At 33.4% G+C, this 26387-nt stretch overlaps 1 protein-coding gene across 4 annotated transcripts in view; it reads right to left on the bottom strand.

The window, feature by feature from the left end:
• The window catches only part of LOC140441413 (uncharacterized), a 356383-nt gene that overhangs the window by 173680 nt on the left and 156316 nt on the right, over positions 1 to 26387 (bottom strand). For 2 of the 4 annotated variants that reach the window (XR_011951001.1, XM_072532128.1), the window contains exon 1: positions 269 to 507. The exons of the other annotated variants lie outside the window; for them this stretch is intronic. Coding sequence is in view for 1 of the 2 variants with exons in the window: in XM_072532128.1 (XP_072388229.1) it covers positions 269 to 358 (90 nt within the window). In the remaining variant the exon portion in view is untranslated. Of the gene's footprint in view, positions 1 to 268; positions 508 to 26387 lie in introns of those variants that run through there. 4 annotated transcript variants of the gene reach the window in all.

Here is a 26387-nt window from a genome sequence, read left to right as displayed (position 1 = left end):
TGTGCGTATGTGTGTGCATGTGTGTGTGTGCGTGCGTGTGTGTGTGTGTGTTGTTGGAAATAGAACTGCAGGTTACTATACCTATCATCTGTAAACCTTTAAAACAATCCTAGGACTATTAGAATCAATTTACCTACTGAAATAAATAGTGTGCCAATATATTATATATAAAGCAAGACAATGTATTATAAACTAATTCGTAGAATTTTTATTTTCTTAATTCACATACAGGTTTCAAGGTTATAAACACACAAGATTCAAAACTTACCGTTGTAGAAAATAAAATAAACAACACAGCAATCACTAAAAACTTTTTCATAATCGTAGATCTTAAACTAAATTTTATCTTAATGGGCATTACACTCAGAATGTATTATTTAATTTTTTTGATGACTACCATCCTTTTGCCATTCTGAAAACTGTTTTAAAATGCATGAATATGTCCGCGATTAACTACTTAAAGAATGAGCAGCCCGGTAACCTTGCCACTAGTTTACAACTGGCTTCAGACAACTGTGGAAGTAATGAAATTAATATTTCGGAATTTCCTAATGATAGTATACGTAATTAGATATTTCTAATGATCAGTGGACTTCATGGACGCCTTGCAATTGCTGAATATTTTTATTATAACATATGAATAATTATTATATTAGTTGGCGATAATAATGCTAATGTCATATTTATTTATAAATTAATATTATATTGTACTATTTGTTACAATATTAAATATACAAAGATTTAAAAACATTACAAAATGCAAATATTAAATTTACCTGTGGATATATTTTTTTATGAACTCTGTTAAATTTGCAAATCAATAATTAGATAGCTACACTATTCACGTTTAGGTGCATTTAAGTAGTTGTTCGACAGAATGTGCAGAAAATACTTGTATCAACCTTAGATCAATGAGACGGTTTCATTAATCTAAGGTATCAATCTTATTTAGGTATACAACTAGCCATTTATGAATTGATATCAGATTATTGAAATGTTGCCTATCCTGATCCCCAAACATATTGTAAATCAGGTTGGCTACCATGACAGAAGTAATAAAGAAGTTGTCATTCTGTTCTGCACATGAAGCGGTGTTTTACTTTCTCAAATAATTAATTACACTCATTTAATTATACTCTGCAAGTCTGAAAGTTTATTCAAAAGGTTATGGGCCCAGAGTACATTCCATAACAAGTAAAGTTTTTGTTAGTGTTCCCAATTTGTGGAAACCGGCAAAAAGTGTTATTAGTGGCAATAAAATTAAAAATGGCAGCCCAAAGTTTAAGTAGTGCGAATTCAACCGTGAGTTTGTATCCGCAATTAACATCTACGAATTTTTGGTCCTGGAAATTTAGATTAGGCAATCTTCTAGATGCCAGAGGTGTTAAAGATTTGATTACCACAGAAGTAACTACAACGCAACTAGCAGATTTATCAAGAGACGAGCAATCTCAGCATAAAAAGCATGATGCAACAGCGAGATCTATTATTTTCACATGCATTACAGATGAACATTTAGAATATCTTCGTGATTGTAAGTCAGCTTTCGAAATGATAAAAAATTTAGAAAAAGTTTTTGAAAGAAAAAGTATTATTTCTCGTTTATATGTGCGAAAAAAGTTATTAACCTTGAAATATAAACAAGGCACAGAGTTACAAAAGTTTTTCGTTGAGTTCGATTGTTTAATACGTGACCTCGAATCCACTGGAACCACAATAGAAGAAGATGATAAGGTTTATCACCTGTTGTTAATAATGACAGATACGTTCGACACTGTCATTACTGTATTAGAAACGTCAAATGTTAACTGTTGACTTTGTTAAAGCAAAATTACTTGATGCAGAACTGAAGCTGAAAAATAATGAAAAAGTAAGTGAAGAATCCTCGTTTTATACAAAGCAAGATAATAAAAAACCCCGTTGCTCATTTTGTGGACTGGAAGGCCATTTAGTGTCCAATTGTTTCAGAAAACACAATAATTATAGAGGTAACAGCAGTGGAGGTAGATTTTTACGTGGAAATAACTATTCCCGTTGCAGAAGAACTAGTAATAATACACAAAGTAAGCATAATGTCTATGCCAAAGTAGCTGAAGATGAAGTAAGTTTTATCACAGCCCTATCAGCTGAAGTTCTCAAGAATGATAACAACCAAATTTCATTTATAATAGATTCCGGAGCATCACAAAATATGTGCAGTGGTAAATATGAACAATTTATAAGTAACATTGTTGAAATTGAGCCTGTTGGCATTAAAATAGCAGATGGAAGGGTAACGAATTCTTGTAAAAAAGGTATGTTAAAAGTTTATTACAATGAAATTCCTATCAACATTGATGTACTCATATTAAATAACCTAGAATATGTTGTGATGTATCAAAAAGTATTTTAATACATGTAGCGCCATCTTTGGATTAATGTTTGTAAACACTCGGTGTATGGCGTGTTGCCAATATTGATTATTATAATAAAGTTGAAGTCGTTGCTATCGAACGAAACATGGCGTTTGTTGTTTCAATGTACCCCAGAAAATCCTCACTTCCACTATAATTTTCAAGAGGTTATGGGCCCAGCATTCGGTTTTTAAGTTCTATAACCTGAAGGTATCAGTTGTGAGTTTTTTTTGGTAACGTAGTCACGTAGGGTCGAGTGAAATTCGCAGTTTGTTTTGTGGACTGAAAATGGCGGCTACGAATTATTTAGCCAGTGTGCCAGAATTAATGGGTCGCGAGAACTATGATGATTGGTCTTTTGCGATTGAAAACGTTTTTGTGCTCGATGGTTTATCAAAATGCCTGGAAGAAAATGGTGAAACAAATGCAGACACGCAGAATAAAGCGAGGGCAAAGCTATGTTTATCCATTGATCTATCCATTTATGTGCATATTCGAGAGGCGGCAACGGCATTGGATGTGTGGATAACATTAAAAAAACTTTATGGCGAGAAAAGTTTTACACGAAAAATTGATTTACTTAGGACTCTCATAAGTTTGCGGTTGGATAATTGTGACAGTATGGAGAATTATATAGGGCAGATGATTGAAACAGCCCAGAAATTAACTCGGAGTGGATTCGAAATTACTAGTAAGTGGATTGGTTCATTGTTGCTTGCAGGATTGCCAAACAGATTCACCCCAATGATAATGGCACTGGAACATTCTGGAATTCAAATTACAGGGGATGCAATAAAGTCCAAGTTAATTGATATGCAGAAAGATGGAACTAATAGGAACGCGGGCAGCGAGAAATCTACTGGTAGTGCTTTTGGCAGTCAAGGCAAGTTCCGAAAACATCCCAAAGATGGCGGTGGCAGTGTTAAAAATGACAATAAAGAACATGTGATTTGTTTTGGATGTAAACAAATAGGTCATTACAAAAATAAGTGCCCAGTTTTGAAAAGGGATTTTAAGAGTTTTCGAAAACAGCAGAGAAAACCGGAGGATAAGAGTGCTTTTAGTGCGGTTTTTTTTAAATGGTGAATTTAACAATTCAGATTGGTATATTGACTCTGGAGCAAGTGTGCATTTAACGTCAAGAAATGACTGGATAAAAAATGCATCCCAGGATATACAGCTCAAAGAAATTTTAGTAGTGTAAAACCTGAAAACTGGGAAATGGCAGTAAATCACACTATTAAAGAAGAGGAAAAAATGTGGAAGCTGGACAATATTACTGATAAAGTGATCGAGCCAGTTATTATAAATCTTGGTTCTGAAAGTTCATCTTCTGAATCTGATTTGGATTTGTAACAAGTAGCTGTAAGTTTTATATCAATATTTTTATTCATCTATTTAACATACCTTAGACGGTTTTAAGAACTCTTTTTCTCTTTTGTAATTTTTAAAAATTAAAAAAAATGTGAATTTTTTAAAACCCTTTTTAATGTAGGCCAGTCAGTTCTAATATAGTGTGTGATAAAAGAGGTCACTTTTGTTTACATACACATAACACTTTATAACACTGAAATAATTCATTTATTTTTTACAATTATTCAAAGTAATTTTTCAATTAATCTTGAGCACGCCCATGGATTGGTCGGAGCTACCAGTTAAAATTATGCTAATTACTCTCTCGTTCATAAAAATAAACTATAACTTACTCTTAGTCTTCTAAGACTTGTTTTATGCAGTTACTATATCTCTTTTGTGTAGAACTTTGTCTTATTTGACATATCAAGTAAAGTTTATATGTATTTTTGAGTTGTTTATCAATAATTACATTTGCATATCAATGTCTACATGCTTTTACTCATTTTATAATTTTGATATTATTGTTACCTTACTTTAGGTACTCAGTTATCCTGAGTACTAATTTTTTTGAGGTTCATTCATTAGCAGTATCCATTAACTATTCATTTTTGTGAGATATGATCTCTATATTATGTATTTACCTGACTTTGCTTATTTGTCTTTATTTTTGTATACTTACCTTTGACTTTGATTATTAACTAGACTTCATACTATGTGTATAGAATGCTATTTTGCAAAGGAAGTTGTTGTACTTCCGAAGAAGAATTTCTGAAGACAGAATTCTTCAACAATGTATATCTGAATATATCAGATGCATTGCCCCTTTGTTATTATTATTTTTGTTATTGTGGGCCTGAGCTTTGATGCAGATGTACATTCGTACCACTGGATCTTCCTTAAATGGTGGGTTGTCTCCAGGGTATGGCGTCGGGGGGTTCATGGCACATAGGGCTGTCGTCTCCGAGGAGCGCTGTCGTGGTTTAACCGTGGGCTATGGACTACTGCGTTCATACCAACATGGTTTCAATTGATCCTATGGTAGGGTCCATGTACAGTACCAAAGTCTACAGACACCTGATTAGTTTAAATTAATATTCTCTATTCATTTTTAGTCTGATGAATACTAAAATTCATTGGGTAATATGCATTTATATTCCCCTGAGCATCCCCTCAGAAACTGTATATTATAATTATTAAATTTTTATTATAAACTTTATGCTACACCATCTTACTGCATACTTTATAACAGTACTTATTTAATTTCAGTTTAATGAATACTGAAATTCATTGAGTAATTTTTTATTTTTCCAGAGATATTCTCTGTAGTAATTTATTAATATTAGATTAATAATTTTAGTGTGATGAATACTACAATTCATTGAGTCATTTTTTTTATTTTCCCCAGATTAACATCTGAAAATTATTTTGTTATTTTTTTTAAATATAGCAAATTTGAGTTATACTTTAAATTTTTTATGAATAGTAATGTATACTATATACATATATATTTAGGGATTCTACAGTATTCACTGCCTTCCCTCGCTCAACCGTTTCCATCTCTCTCTGTTGTTCCATTCTCCAATAGTAATGTATACTTAATTACTTATATTCATTAATTTAATTATTTTGTTATAATATTTTAAATAACATATAACAAATTTTAGTTTGACGGATACTACAATTCGTTGGGAAGTATTCAATTTCCCTGAGTAATACTCTAATTTTTTTTATGATCAATCTTTTGTTATTATATTCATTAACTTGATTGCTTTGTTATAAAGTATTTATTTTTGATTTGTTACTACGGATTACTACTGCATATATTTATTCCTAGGTAGAACATTGTGTTCTTGTTTTCTTTGAGAAAAATTTCTCAGTTGTGTTCGAAATTTTTCTGATGGGTGGTAGGAGTGTGTAACGTTATAAACGTCACATCTCTATTAATTTATATTTTAATAATTGTTTCATTTTAATTTCTTTATTAATTTATTAATTTCTTTATCTTCAGTTTAATTTTTACTATTTTTTATTTATAAAAATAGTTGGCGCCCACAAAATTTTTTTTCTTTTCTTCCTCTGTCTTTATTTTTTCTCTCTTTCTGTCCCATAGAATAAATATTCGCCCTCTCACTTTTGTTCGGCAGACTATTCTGTTCCGTGTTGACTGACAAGCTAGTTTCATGATATCTATAGCAACATTCTATGACATCTGTGCTAACTTCATTCAGTCTCCCACTTTCTGTCAAAACAACTTTTCTGTAGTGGGATTATTTTTTGCTTCTTTTTGAAATTTATAAAAGAAGGCAAAAATTATTATAAGACTCATTTTTATGGTCTACAAATTCTCTTGGGGTAAGTAATTTCATTGTGATATTTATTCTATAATTCTGACCACATTTCCAATATTTGTAACCTTACTTTCTTTCGAAAGCACATTTTTTTTTCTGATATATGCATTAGGACTCTTTAACAGAATTTAACTAAGTAGTAACATTCATATTTCATTTTATCCTTGCCATATGCTATTTGTTTAAGTGTAATTTTGTAAGATGGCAAGAAAGTTAAACCTTTCTTTTTGATGTGTTTCTAACGCAAGTTGTTTCTTATCCTTTTAGTTTATTGGAGATATCAAAACTTTATTGGTTCACTGGACAGTTTACTGGACAATTTATTGGTTTACTGTACATATCGAAAATTTTATTGGTTTTATTGGCATATTTGGACATACAGCCACATGTGACTGCAGCTCTCCAGAAGCCACAACTTCTAATTCCACAACTTCTAATTGGAGGACCCAACGGCTAGAACACACAAGCCGCCCATCGAAGCAATAAGTAACACTTATTAACTGTTAAGCTTTGGCAGGGTTAATTATTGTTTTTTTATTCATTTAAATAAATATGTTTGGTTAAAATTTGTCTTATTTGCTATCAACTGAGAACTCAGGTTCAATCCCTAGTTTAAGACAAGACGAACTCACCCTTGAGATACTGAGCTAGGCAAGGTATAGACGATAAGCTCCCGTGGTTGATTGAGGTATTATTTTCACAATACTACTTCAATTCTCTTTGGTAGTCTTATCGTTACAGGTTTAGAAGTGTCGAAAGTGACTGTTGTGTTTACACAAAGAAAAATGTGTGTATGTGTATATGGGTCGATGATATCCTATTGTGCGGTGAAGATAGCAATTCGATTCAAAAAGTTATAGAAAGTTTAAAAAGTGAGTTCAATGCAAAGAATCTTGGTTTTGTAAATAATTTTTTAGGTATTGATTTTGAATTTTCTGAAGATGAAAATAATGCAAAAAGTATATTTCACAAAAACCCTTAATCAATAAAATAATAGATAAATTTAATATGACGAATTGCAATATTAGCAAAACACCAATGGAAACAGGTTTTCAAGTTGAAAAAACTAATACTAATAATCAAATTTCTGACAATATACCTTACAGGCAATTAATTGGAAGCCTAATGTACATTGCGTTAGGTAGTTGCCCTGACATAATGTTTTCAATTTCTTATTTAAGTCAATTCCTAGATTGTCCTAATGATATATTATGGAAATCAGCCAAACGTGTTGTTAGATATTTAAAAGATACAATTAATTTCTGTCTTATATACAGCAAAATTATATCAAGAAAACCTTTAATATTTGCATATTCAGATTCAGACTGGGCAGCTAATGTCAATGATAGAAAAAGCATGTCAGGAGGCATAATATATTTTCTAGACAATCCAGTTTCATGGTATGTAAGGAAACAGAGCACTGTTTCATTGAGTAGCACTGAGGCGGAATATGTTTCATCAACTGTTACATGTTGTGAATTACTGTTCACAAAAAAACCTAGCAGAAGAATTGTTGAACGAGAAAATAACTGGTAGTATATTATATATAGATAACCAGGGAGCTATATGTATTGCTAAAAATTCATTTAAAGGAAAAAGGTCTAAGCATATCGACACAAAATATCATTTCATTCGAAATCTAATTGAAAACAATGTAATTACTTTACAATACATAAATACAAAATCAAATTGTGCCGATATTTTCACTAAAGCTCCTTCAAATGAAATATTTCTACATCTCAGAAATATGATAAAAATTCAAGAATGTTGAAAGTAACTAAAGCTTAATTACTTTTTATATATTGTAAATTGGTGCATTTATACTTTAGGTATTCATGTGAATCATGTATTTTATTTTGTCATCTTATGTCAATGTTTTTTGAGTTATTGGAAAGTTTATGAATACTTCAATATGTAGATATAAGTTGTAAACTGTTCAGTTGTATTATGAACTAGTATTATTATTTCTTTTTGTGCAATTTAATTTTGTTCAATTATTAAGATTATTTTTGTTTATGTAGTTGACAATTCATCCAAATTTAATAATTTTATAAATGTATAAATTGTGAGGGGGTATTGAAATGTTGCCTATCCTGATTCCCAAACATATTGTAAATCAGGTTGGCTACCATGACAGAAGTAATAAAGAAGTTGTCATTCTGTTCTGCACATGGAGCGGTGTTTTACTTTCTCAGATAATTAATTACACTCATTTAATTATACTCTGCAAGTCTGAAAGTTTATTCAAAACAGATATCATCAACATCACCATCATAAATCTCTAACTAGCTTATAGTTATGGTATAATATATAGGTACTCCTTGACATCGACACATCGATGTAGTTAAAAGACGTCTAACGAATATGGTATAGATTTTTCTATTGGGTTAACTTTTTAAGACAAAAGACTCAATAAACAAAACAAAATGCATTTTGGTATAAAGACTTTTGTCTCAATTGCAGATTTCGTTGCATTCAATATCTTAGTTTTGTTTTAAACTTTACTTGTAGGTAGAAATTTAATCACTTCTATATATAACTGATTTCTGGCCAATTTAAAATTGCCTCTGCAGTAAAAAACTGTTATGTTACCATAAATGCCAAAGTGACCCTTTTCTCCAAATGAAAGTAGCAGGCGTATTTTTTAAAGCAACTTAAGTTAATTTTCCAAAATTTTAACAACAGACTATGTTTATATATTTTTTTTAAATACGAGTAGATAGATCAATCAATCAGAGAATAAATTAAGTCTCGTATCAGATGCGACACAGTAAAGAAGCAGAGAAGCGAAGTGGAACACGTGATTCTGAAATTAATTAAACCAAAAGCAAGTTGAATTGATTGAGTTCTTTCGGAGGTTGTATTTAAATAGCGCGTGCATCATATAGGGCGCGAGCACTCGGGTTACCTTGTATGACGCGTCTGGAATGACACTGCGGGATCTTAAATATTTGCATTCTGAGATCAAACAGAAACGACTCTAGAGTCTACAAGAATAAAGAAACAGCAGGAGCAAATACTATACTCAGAGGTAGAGATTAAACGCTTCTATGAAGGAGCAAGAATGGACGAAGAGATCAAACGCCTCTATGAAGAATACAGGGCAAGAATCGTTATGCTAGCTCGACTACTAAGCCACAGAAAACTGTCAAAATATGGGAGGCAGAAAATCATAGGTTATTAAACCAAATCATATTATTAACAGACGAAATAGCCAGTATGAGCTTCGATTCTTTCAATATTTAGTTTTTAAATTACAATATAAGTATATTATAAATGAATTATTTCTTTATTATTTAAAACACATATTACAACCATCTTGTCTTGCTTACAATAAATTATAGTCGTTGACTTTGACGTAAGTCATAAGTACACTATAGCCAACCTATACTATTGTAAAAACCTATACGTAACACTCGTCCTCGGTTTGAACTTCAAGACATTACATAGGAGGAAAAATCGCTTAACTCTAAACAATCAAAAATATTCTTATAATAATTTTACATTAGTTAAAAAACGCTTGAACGGCTGGTTGAAACGGCTGGTTTTCGTGCAGGTCGATCTACAATAGACCATGTCTTCTCTATTACTCAGATAATTGAAAAGAAAGTTGCTCGTGGCCAAGAAGTCCATCTGACGTTCGTAGACCTTAGGAAAGCATATGACAGTATCCCGCTTGATAAATTATGGGAGGCACTGGGGAAAACAAATATAAATATAGAATTGATTGAAGCAGTAAAAACGTTGTACTACCAACAAACAACAAGAATTAAAACAGGAAATCTGATAACACCGGGATTCAAAGTGACTAAAGGACTAAGACAAGGATGCTGTATATCCCCAACATTATTCAAAATATACCTCGAAGCAGCACTCAACAAATGGAAGAAAAAATGTACGAATATGGGCATACCACTAATAGACTTAACTTTGTACACTCTGTGCTTTGCAGATGACCAGGTCATCATCGCACAGGACTCTGAAGACCTTAGTTACATGATGCGAAAACTATTAGAAGAGTTTACAGAGTGGGGTTTGGAAGTGAATATGGAAAAAACTGAGTACATGAGTATCGGAGGAGATCAACATAACCTTCTCGTAGAGGAAAATCAAGAGATCAAAATATGTGATAACTACAAATACCTAGGAGTAAAAATCACTCAAGACGGAAAATTAGATGCAGCCATTAAGGAACGAAATACACAGGGAAGGAAAGGCATAGCCTTACTAAACAGCGTACTGTGGGATAAAAACATCTCCAAAGACAACAAAAGAAGAATATACAACACCATAATAAAAAGTATCACAACATATGGATGCGAAGTGTGGCCCCTAATAGAGTAAGATCCCAGAGCGATCAGACATAACTTATTTTCACACAGATGAAACCTTAGAGTCTGAGTAGCGTCTCATGTGCTTTGAATACCTGCGTATTTATGAAACTTGCTGAGTGACACCTGGGCAGGTACCAGGTGAGAAAGGTAACTAAAAATAAGAGCTATTTAACTTAAATTTACATAACTGATTTGTATACATATTTTGTAGAATATTATTTTGAAAATACTGTAATAAGTGTCAGACACGTGTCATGGACCAGAACTTTTGTCAGACGCTTTAAAGCTCCACTAAAATTAAATGAACTTTACTTACTTTTACATGTCTGATTTTTAAATAGAGATGCAAAAATATTTAATCGGATCGAAAACAGTAAGTATTCTTAATGTATTTGAATTTTTTACTCTGGGGCTCATGCGCACAGCACTCTCGCGCTCATACTTCTGGTTAACTAATTTTTGTGTTTGAGGGATGTTTGGTCATTTTAATTTGTCTGACTGATTAAATATAACTTTATTATAGTTCCATTAATAACATATTTAAAAATAAGACATGTAAAAGTAAGTAAAGTTCATTTAATTTTAGTGGAGCTTTAAAGCGTCTGACAAAAGTTCTGGTCCATGACAAGTGTCTGACACTTATTACAGTATTTTCAAAATAATATTCTGCAAAATATGTATAAAAATCAGTTATGTAAGTTTAAGTTAAATAGCTCTTATTTTTAGTTACCTTTCTCACCTGGTACCTGCCCAGGTGTCACTCAGCAAGTTTCATAAATACGCAGGTATTCAAAGCACACGAGACGCTACTCAGACTCTAAGGTTTCATCTGTGTGAAAATAAGTTATGTCTGATCGCTCTGGGATCTTGGACTATAAAAGACAGATCAGAGAAAATGCTTAGAGCAACAGAAATGGACTTCTGGCGCCGCTCGGCGGGAATCTCCAGACGCGACAGAATAACAAACGAGAGAGTCCGAGAAATCATGGGGGTTACACATAATATTGTTGATGACATCAAAACGACACAACTCAGATGGTACGGACACGTAAGGAGAATGCCGGAGAATAGAATACCAAGACAAATTCTTGAATGGCAACCAAGAGGTAGGCGAAGACCAGGAAGGCCTAGAAGAAGTTGGAGAGAAGGAGTTGATAAAGAAATCAGAGAAAGAGAACTGGAAGACGATCTATGGAACGATAGAATGAGATGGAGATTGGAAATCGGAAGACGTCGAAGAACGTTGTAAACCGAATTTATATATATATAAAAAACGCTTGACAAAGATCTTACATGGCAAAAATTTTCTTTTAATAAAGGCTTTGTCAATATATCTTTTTTTTTTTTGATGAGGGTGGAAATGTTCTAAACACCATACCATTGCTCGGCGTGTGTTGGATTCAGGGCAGAGGAAAACATCTGAGCCCATTTCCCCCTATGTAGAGGAGGTCCTGCAAACGGATGCCTTTCTGTTGCCCTGCCTACCAACTAAAACCACCCATTCTTCGTCAAGACACCCCCGTACGTGTTCAGCTAGCGAACGAAACTTAGAGATGCCTTGCGCTGCCTGAATTAGTAATAAAGTTTTGTTGCTGGTTCTTAGCTAGAAGCGGTAAGGAACCAGAAGAAAAATGTATGTAAAATAGGCCCATATGTAAATGGCCTTGCCGATGGTATTACCTAAGAGCGGTAAGGAACCAGGGGGAGAGTATATGGAATGTATAGGTATACAAGGTAACAATAAGGTGTAAGAATATTTGGTATTAGGTAATACTAGGTAACAATAAGTAAGTATACATACGTATGCAATAAACAAGTGTATTACACACATATACACACATACATACGTACATACACATACACACCTATGAACACACAAATACACATATACACATATTTACATACATATTCATACAATGATAACTAGTTTTAAATGGAGGTGGATTGCCCCAGATCACTCTCATCCTGTCTCAGTTTCTTTCTCTATCATGGACTTTCTTTTAATAATTTTTGTTACTTGGTCTACAAGAAATTCAAAGTTCTCTCTGCTTTCCATAGCGACACGTATCAAGTTGTCAGAGGATATCTCTCCTAGCTTTGTTCGCATTATGTGTTGTTCCGACGCAAACACCTTGCACCTAAAGATACAATGCTCCGCATCGTCCTCTACTTTACATATGACACAATTATCATCGCTGGTTTTTCGTATACGATACGTGTAAGACCTGAAAGATCCATGTCCTGTCAGGAACTGCATAAAATAAAAATTTACTCGTTTGAACTTACATTTGTACCACTCTATCACATTGGGTATTAGTTTTTTGGTCCATTGTGCCTTGTCTATCTGTGCCTCCCATTCTGCTTGCCATTCTGTTAGTAATTGTTCTCTAATGGCGGCTCTGACCTGAGGTAGGTGGCCGTCTCGAGAGTTATAAAGCATCTGCCGTTCTTTAGCTAGGAGGTGAATAGGGAGCGTGCCCGCTATTACCTGTAGGGCCATCGTTGAAGTGGTCCTGTACGCACTTGTAACTTTTAATAGAGGCTTTCGCTGGGCTCTGGTTATCATGTCTCTGTACTTTTTGGCTTTTGTAATTTAGTACGTCTGCCCAAATGGGGGTTCCATATAATATAGTTGACTGTACCACTTGCAGGTACATTCTTCGTTTTTAGGCTGCTTGGGCCTCCTATATTCGGCATGATTCTTTGTAGGGCTGCCGTTCTTTCTTCCGCCCTCTGGACTACATTTGTCAGGTGTTTTGTGAACCTTAGGCCTGTGTCGATGTATATGCCTAGGTATTTTGCACAATTTGTAGGGGTTATAATAGTACTACCAATTTGAAAAGTCATCTCGGGTCTTCGTCGTGGTCCTTTTAGTATGACCACTTCCGTTTTGCTTCCTGCTAGTTCGAGATCGTTTCTAGCCATCCAGCTGTTGACTTTTCTGCAGCATGTGTTGACTTTGTCTTCGATTTTCCAGTTCATGTCAGTCATGACTAGTATCGCCAGGTCATCTGCGTATGCAATAGCTAGAGTATCTCTACCATAGTCTATTTCTAGTACCCCGTTATATAATATATTCCAGAGTGTCGGACCTAATACAGAACCTTGCGGTACGCCGGCTGTTAACTTCTGTTCTGTATTTTTTGCCACTGTAACGTATCTATTAGTAAGATACCTTTTAATGATATTGATGAGATATCCTGACACTCGTGCTGATTCCAGTTTTGTTATGATATGTGCCCAGTTGGCAGAGTTGAAGGCATTCTTTACATCAAACATAACCAGTATAGCCCATCTTTTCTTTGTGTTTTTTACAGTATCGGTTAAACTTTTTACCGCGTCTATGGCTGATTTAGCTTTTCTAAATCCGTATTGTCTGTTGGAGATAGTCTCTCTTTTACTTAATTCATCTTCTAGGCGATTTTTGACAATATTTTCGTATAGTTTTCCCAGACAATCTAATAAACATATAGGCCTGTACGAATTGGCTTCGTCCGGGTTTTTACCGGGTTTATGTATTAGTGTAAGTTTAGCTAGTTTCAGCTGGTCTGGAAATTCTTGTCTTGTTAGCAGCTCATTGAGTGCTATTCTAGTAGCTTCTGGGCATTCATTCACTAGTATTTTTATCGCCTCTGGTGGCACACGGTCCGGTCCAGGGGATTTACCTATTTTGATGGAATTGGCGGCTCTGGTGAGTTCAGCCGCCGTTAATTCTTTGGGACAGTTCTCATCGTCTCTAATCAGGAAGTCGTTTATAGGCTTGTTAGGAAACAGGGTATTCGCTATTTCCCTTCTTTTGTCATCGCATAGGTTATATGGGGTCTCTGACCTCAGCGTCTTAGTAGCGATCCTGTATGCTTCGCCCCATATATCGTTCTCCAATGCCTCGCACAAGTTCTGCCAGCATGTACGTTTAGCCCATTTGATCAATTTATTGAATTCCTTTTTGGAGTTCTTATACTCTTCTTTAACTTGCTGCGTCCTATTTCTCTGTGCCGTACGCCTGATTCTAAGACATTCTGTCCGCTTTTGGTGAATGTTTTCATTCCACCAGTATGGTATTGTGTATGTGACATGTTTGCTTTTGCTGCTCGCTTTGTGTGCTTTTATTATGTTGTCTCTAAAGTTATTAAAGTTGGTAGTTTCTTCTTGTAAGTTCCGTATCTGATTTCTGAATTTGTTCTTATCGAACTCGAGTAATTTCCTGCCGTGCCTGGTTGTGACCTTAATGCCGACTTCGTATGAGATGTACTTGTGAAACGTAAAGATGTTATCATCAAGCACATCCCATCCCGAGATCTTCTTGGCGCAGTTGTTGGTTGCTAGTGTAATGTCTATGTGACTTCGCGACTCACCTCTTTTGAATGTGGGTTTACCATTGTTTAGCACAGTCAGGTTTGCGGAGGAGATCCATTCGTTCCAAATTTCTCCTCTTTTGTCATTTTTTGGGGACCCCCAAAGAATAGATTTGGCGTTTATATCACCAGCAATTATGTATGTTGTTTCTCCCTGTGACGCCTCAATGATTTTTTCAACCCGCTCAGCATATTGTGTCATGGTTATATTAGGTGAGATATAACAGGCTATGATTGCTAGTTCGTTTATTTTTATCTTTAGAAATCCCTCTTTTTTGGTAATTTTGTTTATGCACACTTTGTTGTTTACCAAAAATACAGCAACGTCTGCTCTGTTATCGGAGATCCAACCAATTTTTTTTGAGATATTTTTATTCGGTTCTGGGACTATGATGATATCTGCGTCAATTTGCAGGGCTTTTGAGTAAATCAGGTCGTGTGCCACCTTTGCCCTTCCGATGTTCACCTGCAGTATTCTAAGTCCTTTTGTCTGGATCGAAGCCATTTCAAGTCGTTACAACTAGCTCTTCTAGGTCACTAGGATGAGAGTTATCGGGGATCAACTGAGTATTTTTCGCAGAGTGTTGTCCGGAGATAGTCCAGACATCTGCGGTCCTTCAGTGTCGGGGACGGGATTGTTGTTTTTGTTTTTTGCTATGTTGCTAGCCATTTCCACTACCTCGGCACACATACTCTCGAATTCCTCCATTAATGAGGGGAACTTAGCCTTACGAAAAACGTCGTCATCTATAGTATCGTCATCAGGATTTGGCGCAGATGTCGAAGGTATGTCATTTTTCGCCCGTGCGATGTCTTCAACTATCGGTTGGGGAAAGGGTGTCGATGGCGGTTTAGCGGGCACGCTTTCTGTTAGTTCTTTTGCGCGCGTCTTGTCGGCTAGTCGCGCCCTTTGGAGAGCGCCACTAAATTCTCGGCACCGCGCGGTTCCAATGTGGTGCCCCTCTTTGCAGAGAACACACCACTCCTCATTTCTGCATGTGTCCTTCTCCTTACAGTCCTTCTTTCCGCACTTAAGACAGAGGCCAATACGGTCAGGACCGTCGCACTTTGAGATGTCATATGTGTACGACCAGCACCGTTGACATCTCCTAACTACGTATCTTTTTTCGACCTCGCATCTAGCAAGGCCCACTTTAATGTGTCCTATCTCCAACACTCTTTTGGCTGCCTCGGTAGACAGAACAGCCGTGGCTGCCAGCGTGTCCCCTCGCATCTTTCTTAGACTTTTAATCAGGAAGTCCTTTTCCCACTTGCCTATCACTACAGACAGTGCATTTTGCAATGTCTCTGTGTTTGTATTCGCGGTCATACCTCTGACATGTATAACCGTGGACCTATCTTGTCCCAGTTGTCTTGCCTTGAAGCCGCTATCTTTGGACGCAATGGCAGTCTTTATTGCCTTGACGGCATCTGGGTCCTTATCTAGGGTGATAAGTAACTTACCATCCCTAGTACTCCGGAGGCTACGGATTGCCTGAATAGCATTTGTCTTGCCCACGCATCCTGTACCCCCTCTAGGAGTTGGGTGTAGCTTGTGTCTTTTTTCGACACGATGAAGCCGTAGGTCGGCCTGTCCTTTCTTGTGGCAGTAGTATGTACTTGTACCATGTTGCTAGTCGCTTTAAAGATAACCTCTGCCATCTTCCTCAAATCTCCAACTGACATAAAGCTCACGTGGTGTAAGGCCACAGAGGCATTTGGGAAGGCCTCCTCTCTGACACGTTCTAGGATATGCCACATGTCTTCTTGCGTGCCAGCCGTTCTAATTTTTAAAATCTTCTGAGATTTGGTGTGTCTGTCTGCGCCCTTTCGTATTGTTGTTGTCTGTTCCAGCACTTCAAAATTCTCTTCAAGGCCAGCTAATTCAGGGAATTTATCCCTGTATAGCCGCTGGACGCTGTGGGTCATGGATAGGTCCGTATTTTCCAGTATAACGACCTTCACATTACACTGGGACTCGACGGGGTTCCCTATTGTGATCTCTGTCTGCCTGTAAAGGCTCTCCGGCCAATCGCGCTGGACGTTCCTCTGGAAGTCGGCATAAGTACTGACTCCTTCGAGGCTCGCCAGCCCAACGGGCCTTGAAGGACCATGCCAGGCATCCGTTTGCGTACCAATCTCCGCTGTAGCGGCTTTTGGCAGTCTGTCTTTTTTCGTCTCAAGGTCGAGACATATATCTGTCTGTATGTCAGCTTCTATGTACATCTTATCCACAGTCGATCCACTTGTCAATATATCTGCAAGATTATTTTCAGTGCAAATATAATCAATCGTTTTGAAACTAAATCTTTTGTATAATGCTCTTTAATGTAAATTTACTTGGTAAAATTACAATTAAGAGTTTTGATTTACCCTGTACATTAAGATCAGATGAAATACATTTTAAGTAAATCAGTTCTTGAGCTGAGGTAGCCACAGCTGTGTATTCAGCTTCTGCAGTTGAAAGAGCAACAGAGTTTTGTTTCTGGGACAATCATGAATCTGAATAATAAACTAGTTCCCACGGTTTCTTTTTATATGTCAATGAAAAATTTTGTGTCTCTTTCAAATATCGCAGTACTTTTTTTCCTGCTTTCCAAGTTTGTTGTGTTGATTTATCAAGTACTCTACTGAGATATGAAACGGCGAACATAATATCAGGTCTAGATGTAGGTGCTACATACATAAGACTACCTATAAGTTTCCTATAAAGAACATCAATTACCTCTAGAGTGTTATCTATCTGTAAATTTGTTTCCATTGGTGATGTGACACCTTTACAATCACTCATGCCAAATGAACTCAGTACCTTTGATATCATTTTGGGCTGTCATAATGTGAGAATACCACTTTCTCTTAATATTGTCATTCCTAAAAAGTTCTTCACTTCGCCCAGGTCCTTGGCACAAAAATTGTTTTTCAAATCTCTTGTTTCTTTTATTTTTTGTACATATGCTGTTATTATTATATTGTCCACATAAACAATCATAAATATGTCTTCTTGTATATATAGACAAAAATCATGTTTAGATCTAATAAATCCATTCTCTGTTACAACTCCATAAAAAGTATGATTCCAGCATTTCGGTGATTCTTTTAAACCATATACCGGTCTTAATTTTAAAACCTTTCCTCTGTCTATTATTAGTCCTTGTGAAGGATAAATATATATTTCTTAATCAAGTTTTCCATTTAAGAAAGCTGTGGGCACATCAAGTTAATAAATTTTCCAAATCTTTTGCAGGGCATGAGCATCATTCCCACTGTGCTCATTTTTGCCACAGGTGCATAGGTTGATTTAGTGGATTCTTCTCCTGTACTTGAAAACCCTTTGCAACCAACTTTGCTTTATGTGTTCCAGTATATTTAATTGTAAAAACCCATCTTGTATCTGTAATCTTTTTGTTATCAGGTAAATTAACTGGTGTCCATGTGTTTAGGTTTTCCAATGGCTCCAGTTCTTGATTAATTGCATTATTCCACTCTTCATTTTCCTGCACTTCTTTAAACGTCTCTGGTTCACAATTGAGTTGAATAATAGTAAGCAATAAGCTGAATATAACTCGTATTCTTTAAAATGTTCTGGTAATTTTACTTCTTTTCCTCTTCTGGCACATATGAAATCTTCTTGATTACTTTCCATTTCATTTCTAATTAATTCTTCGTTTTCAGCTTAACTTTCCTTTTTGTTGCTTCCATCTTCAGTACCTTCAGAATTCCCTTCATTTTTGATCCAAACTGTTTGATATTTACTGTTATCATTAACATCATCAGTTACACTATCTTTATATTTAACTTGTTTCCATCAAAAATAACATCTGTAGATGTAATTATTTTGTTATTTTTACAATACCACAAGCTATATCCTGAGTTAGAATAACCTACCATTATTGTTGTTATTGTTCTAATATCAAATTTATTCAGCTTTGGAAGAATTACACTCTATGCTTTAGAACCAAAAACTCTAAGATGATTAATATTATTCTCACCATACCATATCTAAGATGGTGTTTTACCAATATTCGCTGTTGTACGACTTCTGTTCAATTCATAAGCTGAACATCTCATTTATTTACCCCATAAATGTTCAGGCAAGTTAGTTTCTGCTAGTTTGACTATAAATTTATTTATCAATGTACGATTTATTCTTTTAGATGCACCATTTTGCTGTGGTGTGGTTGAGTATACTGCAACTCAATACCCATTAATCTACAAATATTTTTAAATTTATGTGATGAGAATTCATCACCATTATCTAGTCTGATACGCTTAGTTTTGACATTATGTTTAGTTTTAATTAAATTTATAAAATCAAGATCATTACCTTCAGCTTCACTTTTATATCTTAGCAATTTAACTACTTTAAAATGTGAGAAATCATCAAATAATACCTGAAAATATTTTTCTCCATCTAAAGTAAGATTAGCAACTGGCCCTGCTATATCTGAATATATTAAATCAATAATTCTTTTGCTTGTCTTTTCTTTACTATAAAATCTTCGTCTTGTACTTTTACCCTGAATACAAATTTTAACAAACTTTGGCTGAAAAAGGTAATTGTAGAATTTTTAAGCGTAAATAATTAAAATGGCCTAAGCGTCTATGTCAAATGTTTCTATTAAACTTAGTTTTATCTAAACCATTTACATTTAAAGCCATACCTTCTTACCTTCTATGTCTAACTTAAAAAAAGATACAAATCATTTACTTTATTGCATTCAACAGTATTTGTTTTTTCAATAATAAGTGCACAATCATTTTTAAATACAACCTTATTGCCTTTTCGGTTAAATATGAAACAAAAATTAAGTTATGTTTCAAGTTTGAAATAATTAAACCATTAAACTTACTTTCATTCCGTTATACATTCCTCTAAGTTTACCTTTTTTAAAAAGTCATAAGCTTCCAAAAAGTCTTATACGTTATTTCTGATAATGAAAACTGTTCAGTGCAAACCTCTTAATAACTTACGATAACACCCCATATAGAATATTTTTGTCTACTGACAAGATTTTTTATATAAACAAGCGTCATACTGCTGATGCTTGTATCCATGTTCAATCACTGTAACTCAAACTGAACTTTCCTCACTCGCTATTCCCTATCTATACCCACCGATATATCCCCATCAAAAAGCACTCTTAATTAAACCAATTTACAAAATGTATCCTCCTCCGAAGTTCCAAATAGTTTAAAAAACTGGCTTTACGCCGTCATCATCCCCAATCCCCCCCCCCCCCCATTCGTATGTAACGAATTCCAGAATATATTACATACTATGAAATACCATGGTACAATGAATACACAATTGTACCATGATGAAATACTATGTCTAAGTAGCCCTTGTCAAGGTCAATCTCGACTTCAAATTATATTGTATGATGTATGTTTTAATAACTATTGAGTTCTTTTCCTATTTTTATTTCGCTTATTATTTTATAGGATCTGGACACAGAGATATTTTTGCTATCCCGAAGAGTAAAAGCAGACAACAAATCGGCATAATTTAAATGTTGTAACAATAATTGTGAATATCATCTTTTTCTGTTAAATAAAAATGTCAAAAATTTATAAAAATTAAAAACCTAATTTTCTGTCCCTAAGCACGTACCTAGTTTCCTATTCCTTAGTTCGCCCCTTAACGGTAAAAAGTAGTATAAAAGATTAAAAAAAAATGAAAGCATAATTATGTCTTTTTCCACTCTTTTGGCAATTAAAATAGGTAAATAGAGCTTGGAATATACATTTAACCTTTGATCTCTGGGATAAACCTATCTACTGAACAATGGCGTCGATATAGGTAGTTGAAATTTTGTACACTTATTTTAACTGTTTATTATCCATATAAAGGAGTTGTAACCGATATTACAAACTTATTTACTCTGAGCAAAGAGACTCTTTAATACCGACAGTTATTAGCATGCAAATTTGATTTGAAATATCGTAGAAAAGTAATAGTCTGTATATAAAAATTTAATTTTTAATGAAAATGAAATGATAAGCCATTACTTAAGAGGTCAAAAGAAGAAAGTTTCACGAAGATTAAAGTATTAATGAGACCATTGTAATCGGGCGCACCCTAAGTTATGTTTAATGAATTAATCGGCTAATTCTTCAATCACCCGACCCTTTCAATACGACCCACTATTCTAATTATGTTTATAAATATTGAGGACATATCTAGAGATAAAGAAACTTTACTTTACTTAAACTTATCAGACATATGCTCTAACACAAATGTGACGTATTTCTAGTGCACATAAAACCACGTGATACATAGGGAAGTGATATCTTTACCGGCAAAGAAGAAAAGAAAAACTCAAAGTGAGAGAGAAAAAAAAACAGTCAGCTGAGGAAACCTTTGAACGATGTTGAGCTTGAATCCACCATCTACATATATAACCAAAAATAATACGACTCCACACATTACGGATCTGAGCACAAATTTAATTACGAAATTTGCACCAAAAACACTACAATAGCTTTTTCGGATGATGAACAGCTGTATTCAAACTATTTAGATACCGAAAGTGTGGAGACAATTCATAGTTGTTGCCTTGCTTAAACCTGACAAAAGCTCCAACGACCACAAAAGTTATCTTCCAATATCTTTATTTTGTCAGTTTTTACTTATGCAAATGTTTTTTAATATAATTTAACCGATAATAGAAGAAAAACTCAAAATCTTACCCAATACAGCCAAGACAGGTGCGAAAAATATCAGACATCAATCTAAATGCCACTTATGACACCTTAAATTAGAGATTTCTCCACAAACTATATGATATCTTCTTAGATAATAAACTAACTTGTATTATCCGCGTATGCCTACACAACAGAAGATTTTTTGTATAACTCAATGGTAAGAATGGCAGATGGAGAACGCAGAAGAACGGTCTCGTTTGGAGTAGTGTAATGGCACCTACACTGTATAACATTTACAAAAATTTATACCATTTACAAAGTATGTATATATATATATATATATATATATATATATATATGTATATATATATATATATATATATATACAGTGTAGGTAAAAGTTTATGGTCAGTATGGTAAAATTTAACAGGATATCTAACACAGATATAAAATCATATTTTCAACGAACAGACAAAGATAACAATCATATTTCCCCTTGGTATCTCCTCCATATTTCTTATTGCTGCCCATTGCCCAGTAGTAAGACGATTAGTTTCGATCTGAGATATACATATCTCTGGTTCCGATCCTAAGAAACTAGAGGTGGGTCGTTGACATTTTTATCGGAACCGTTTTTCGTAAACTGTAACTAGTTGATTGTTTATCAGTAGTTTCAAATAAGTGAGTACACTAAAAACATATTGGCTATTATATTGAAAGAAACTAAAGAAGGATATATTTATTATAACTTAAAAAATAAATTAAATAATACAAATAGTATTTACATTTACATGACACTTCATTACTTCAGGAATGTTATATCAAAACTAAGCAAATTATTAGATCACAAGTTGTTAAAGAAGTAGAAAATATCTGTATTACTACTGACCTCTGGACATATGGAGTATCTGAGAGTTACATCGCATTAACAGGATACTATTTAACCGAAAATTTAGAATTCAAAACGGTTTTATTAGGCTGCTGCCATTTTTCTGGAAACCATAATTACAATAGTGGCCAAAAATACTTGAAGGGTAGTTCAGTGATTGTTATGGTACGCTGCCTGCAAAAATCTTGCAATAAAATTTTAGCAAACGGCAACCTTACATCCATAGTATCCGACGTAGTACAATTACTAATATCGGGTTTAACAAAAAGATTTAGAGGGATAGAACAGAGTGGCACATTGTCATTATGTACATTTAGGGATTCACGATTTAAATTGCAGGAAACCGATAAAGATCACTTAAGTCCATGGTGTATTTTTGAACAATTAATTGGACATGACTCATCTAAACGTACACCTGTATCGAGAGTCCATTACAATGGTGAAAAAACCATTGCCATGTATATCCTAACTTAACCACTATATTCATAAAGTATTGTAAATGTGAACACATGTTCAAAATCTGGTTTAATTTTAAATAAAAGAAGAACACGGTTAACAAGAAGTAAAGTAGAAAAACTTACGTTTTTAAATGCCAATTTAGACGATTCGCGATTTAATAATAACGTGTAATGTAAATGTAAGTACGATTTACTATTTGTACTGTTAAGTTTATTTTTCAATTATAATAAATATATCCTTAATTAGTTTCTTTCACTTCAATAAATATACGCATAAACGATAATATCCATTATGTTTGTTTATGTAGGTACTCTCTTACTTGAAACTACTGTTAAACAATCATAGTTATTGTTTACGAAAATCGGTTTAGTTGCGTTAAGAGCGTAGGCGCAAAATTTCGGGCCAATGCTTTTTAAATTTATTCATTTTTTTTCGAATCCTGAAAAAACTAACAAATATTTTTGAAAAATTTAAACGCAGAATGAAAGGTGACATTATTGCCGAGGGCCGAAAGTCCCTTAAAATAAACAACAAGTTTTTTTGATTGAGATACTTAAAATTCAAAAACACACTAAATTTTCTCTTTTTTCACTCCTGTAACTTATTAAAATAAACATTATAGAAGTTTCCAGAGACTTTCGGTCCTCGGTAATAATGTATTCTTTCGTTCTGCGTTTAAATTTTTCAAAAATATTTATTAGTTTTCTCAGGATTCAAAAAAAAGAATGCATTTAAAAATCATTGGTCCGAAATTTTGCGCCTACGCTCTTAACGATATAAACATCAAAGACCCACCTCTACATCTGATTCGGTGCTTTGACTACGCGACATGAGACGTTGCCAAATAATTTCGTATTAAGGTTTATTTATTGTGGAGTTATATTCATTTTATAATTTTTATTGGAAATAAGGCACCTTGTGACTTTAAAATAAGCTTATTTTGATGTTTAGATTTTTAATTCGGAAATCGTACTTAAAATACGAATCATTATTAATTTTAGTTATATAAAACGATTTCCGAAGTGGAAATCAAAATGTTATATTACACTTATTGTAAAGTAAAATTGTGGCATAATCCCAATAAAAAACAGTAAGCTGCCATTTAAATCCATTTCGCCCAAATTTGATTATCTCAGAACATTGTTCAAATGCTAAAAAGACAACAGGTTAAATAAAACCAATAAGTTTGGCAACGTTGAATTTCCCATTCTTTTATTATTTCCACTCATGCAAGTTCGGCGATTTAAAGGGCGGACCTAATATACCTCTCTCTTTTTAAACAGGTGTTTCTCACTCTATCTCACATAAGGTCCATACCGACCATAAACTTTTACCTAGACTGTATATATATATATATATATATATATATATATATATATATATATATATATATATATATATATATATATATATATATATATATGTATATATATATATATATATATATATATATATAAGAATTAGTTTGGGAAGATAAGTGCTCTCATATAATTAAATTAATTTTCATTAAAAAGAAAAAATTATAGATTTTATTTTTAATTATATTTGAACAAGTAAAGTATCAAAATGTCTCAAGAAAAGAAAGGTATAAGAAGCAAAAAGAATGAAGAAGATGTGGAAGTAGAAACACAACCTGTACAAGAGGAAAGTTTAGTTCAAGTTCCACAAGATACTGCAGAAATGAATGCAGAAAGAGAGGAAAATGTCAATATGGTAGCTTTGATGTCATTAATGATGCAGATGAACAAGACAATGGAAGAGAATACGAAAAAAATTAAAGAGAATTCAAAAGAAGTCAAACAAGGCAATAAAAAAAATAAGAAAAGAAAATAGAAGATAATAATAATAAAACTGTAAAACAAATAGAAAAACAAATAGATAAAAAACTTGAAGCTGCAAAGAAAAAAGTAGCAAATGAAATAAAAAATATACGGCATGACTACAAAAAAAGGATAGAATGAGAGGACAGAAGTAAATACGATTATTCAAGATAATAAGATAAATATAGAACAGAAAATAGAGTTGCGGAAATGTAACTTAGAAGTAAAAATTAACGAAGAAGAAAGACAGAAGAAAAATTAGACGATATGCAACAAAATATCCAAATAAATAGTAATCGAATAAGAAATGTGGAACAGTGAATAGATGATATTTCACAAATGAGAGACATAGGGAGACCTTACTTAAATTTAACAAATGATACTGGGATTAAATTCTCTGGTAATATAAAAAATCTGCATCCTAAAGTATACATTTAAAACATAAGATAAAGTTTAAAACATCAATTAAGATTAGTGACTAATATTAATGATATTAAATATTATATTAGAATGACACTAAGTGACAATGCGGCAACTTGGTTTGCCAGTATTGAAAATGATTTGGATAATTTTCAAACATTTGAAAATAAATTTTTAAATTATTATTGGGGTGAATTAGAGCAAGCTAAATTTAGGGAAGTTCTATATTTTGGAAAGTATAATCATAATTTAAGATCAAATATGATAGATTATGCATTAACACTGATAACGGTTGCAAAATATTTAGAACCACCACTTAGAGAGGATGAAACAGTCTTAAATTTATCTAGACATTTTGATGCCGATGTTGTTAAAACAGTAACTGTACAAAATATTCAAACAATAGAGAGTTTTATTAATTTTATTCAAAGAATACAAAGAGGTAATATGGCAAGTAATAATGATAACAATGATATTATGATGAATAATAATAATAATAGAAAAAACAATAATAACTTTCAATATAATAAGAATATTAATCATCAATATAGACAATCATATAATAATAATAGATATGGTAATAATTTACAAAATTTTAATAATAATAACAATAATCAAAATAGACAAAATTTGAATAACAATACTAATTATAATAGACAAGATTTTACCAATAGAAGAAATACAGAACGACCTAATTACAACAGACAGGTAAATTATGTACGAAGGAATAGAAGCTGCGAAGATAGTGAACGAAATATTACAAGGCAAGAAAATATGAGTAGAAGTCGTAGTAGTGAAAGACACAGGGCATTAGATCCAAGTGGTCAGACACAATCTGACAATTCTAACAATCCAAATTTTGTTCAGTAAACTTTCTGAATTACAAGTTGGGCCATTGCCATTATGAAAAACCTTCTGAATTTATTTCTTTAGATAAAGATAAAATTATTGAATCTATTAATTTAATTTATATAAATGCTATGGCCAAAAATAAAATGATTAAGGTTATGATAGATACTGGTTCAGAAAGTACTTTAGTCTCGGAAAATTTTATTTTTAATATGTACATTAAAACTATCAGATATAATAAAGATTCCAAAAATTAAAATTGTTGGTGCAAATAATAAGAAGTTGGGTGAAATTAATAAACTAGCCAATTTTAAAATTAATATTGTTAATAAAGAAATTAATATGCAAGGATTTGTTGTCAAGGATTTATGTGTTTATATATTAATGGGAAATGACGAATTGGAAAAGAAGAAAGTAAAGATAGATATTGAAGAAAAAATGGTAACTTTGGAAGGGTAAATAATTAAGTTTATGCAGAAAGATGAGGTGAAAGAAGGAATAAGAGTTGATAGGATATTA

This window comes from Diabrotica undecimpunctata, chromosome 5 (genome assembly GCF_040954645.1).
Source record: "Diabrotica undecimpunctata isolate CICGRU chromosome 5, icDiaUnde3, whole genome shotgun sequence".
NCBI classification, from domain to species: Eukaryota; Metazoa; Arthropoda; class Insecta; order Coleoptera; family Chrysomelidae; genus Diabrotica; species Diabrotica undecimpunctata.
The sequence above is the reverse complement of the archived record's forward strand: the minus strand, read 5'-3'. Positions and strand labels throughout refer to the sequence as shown.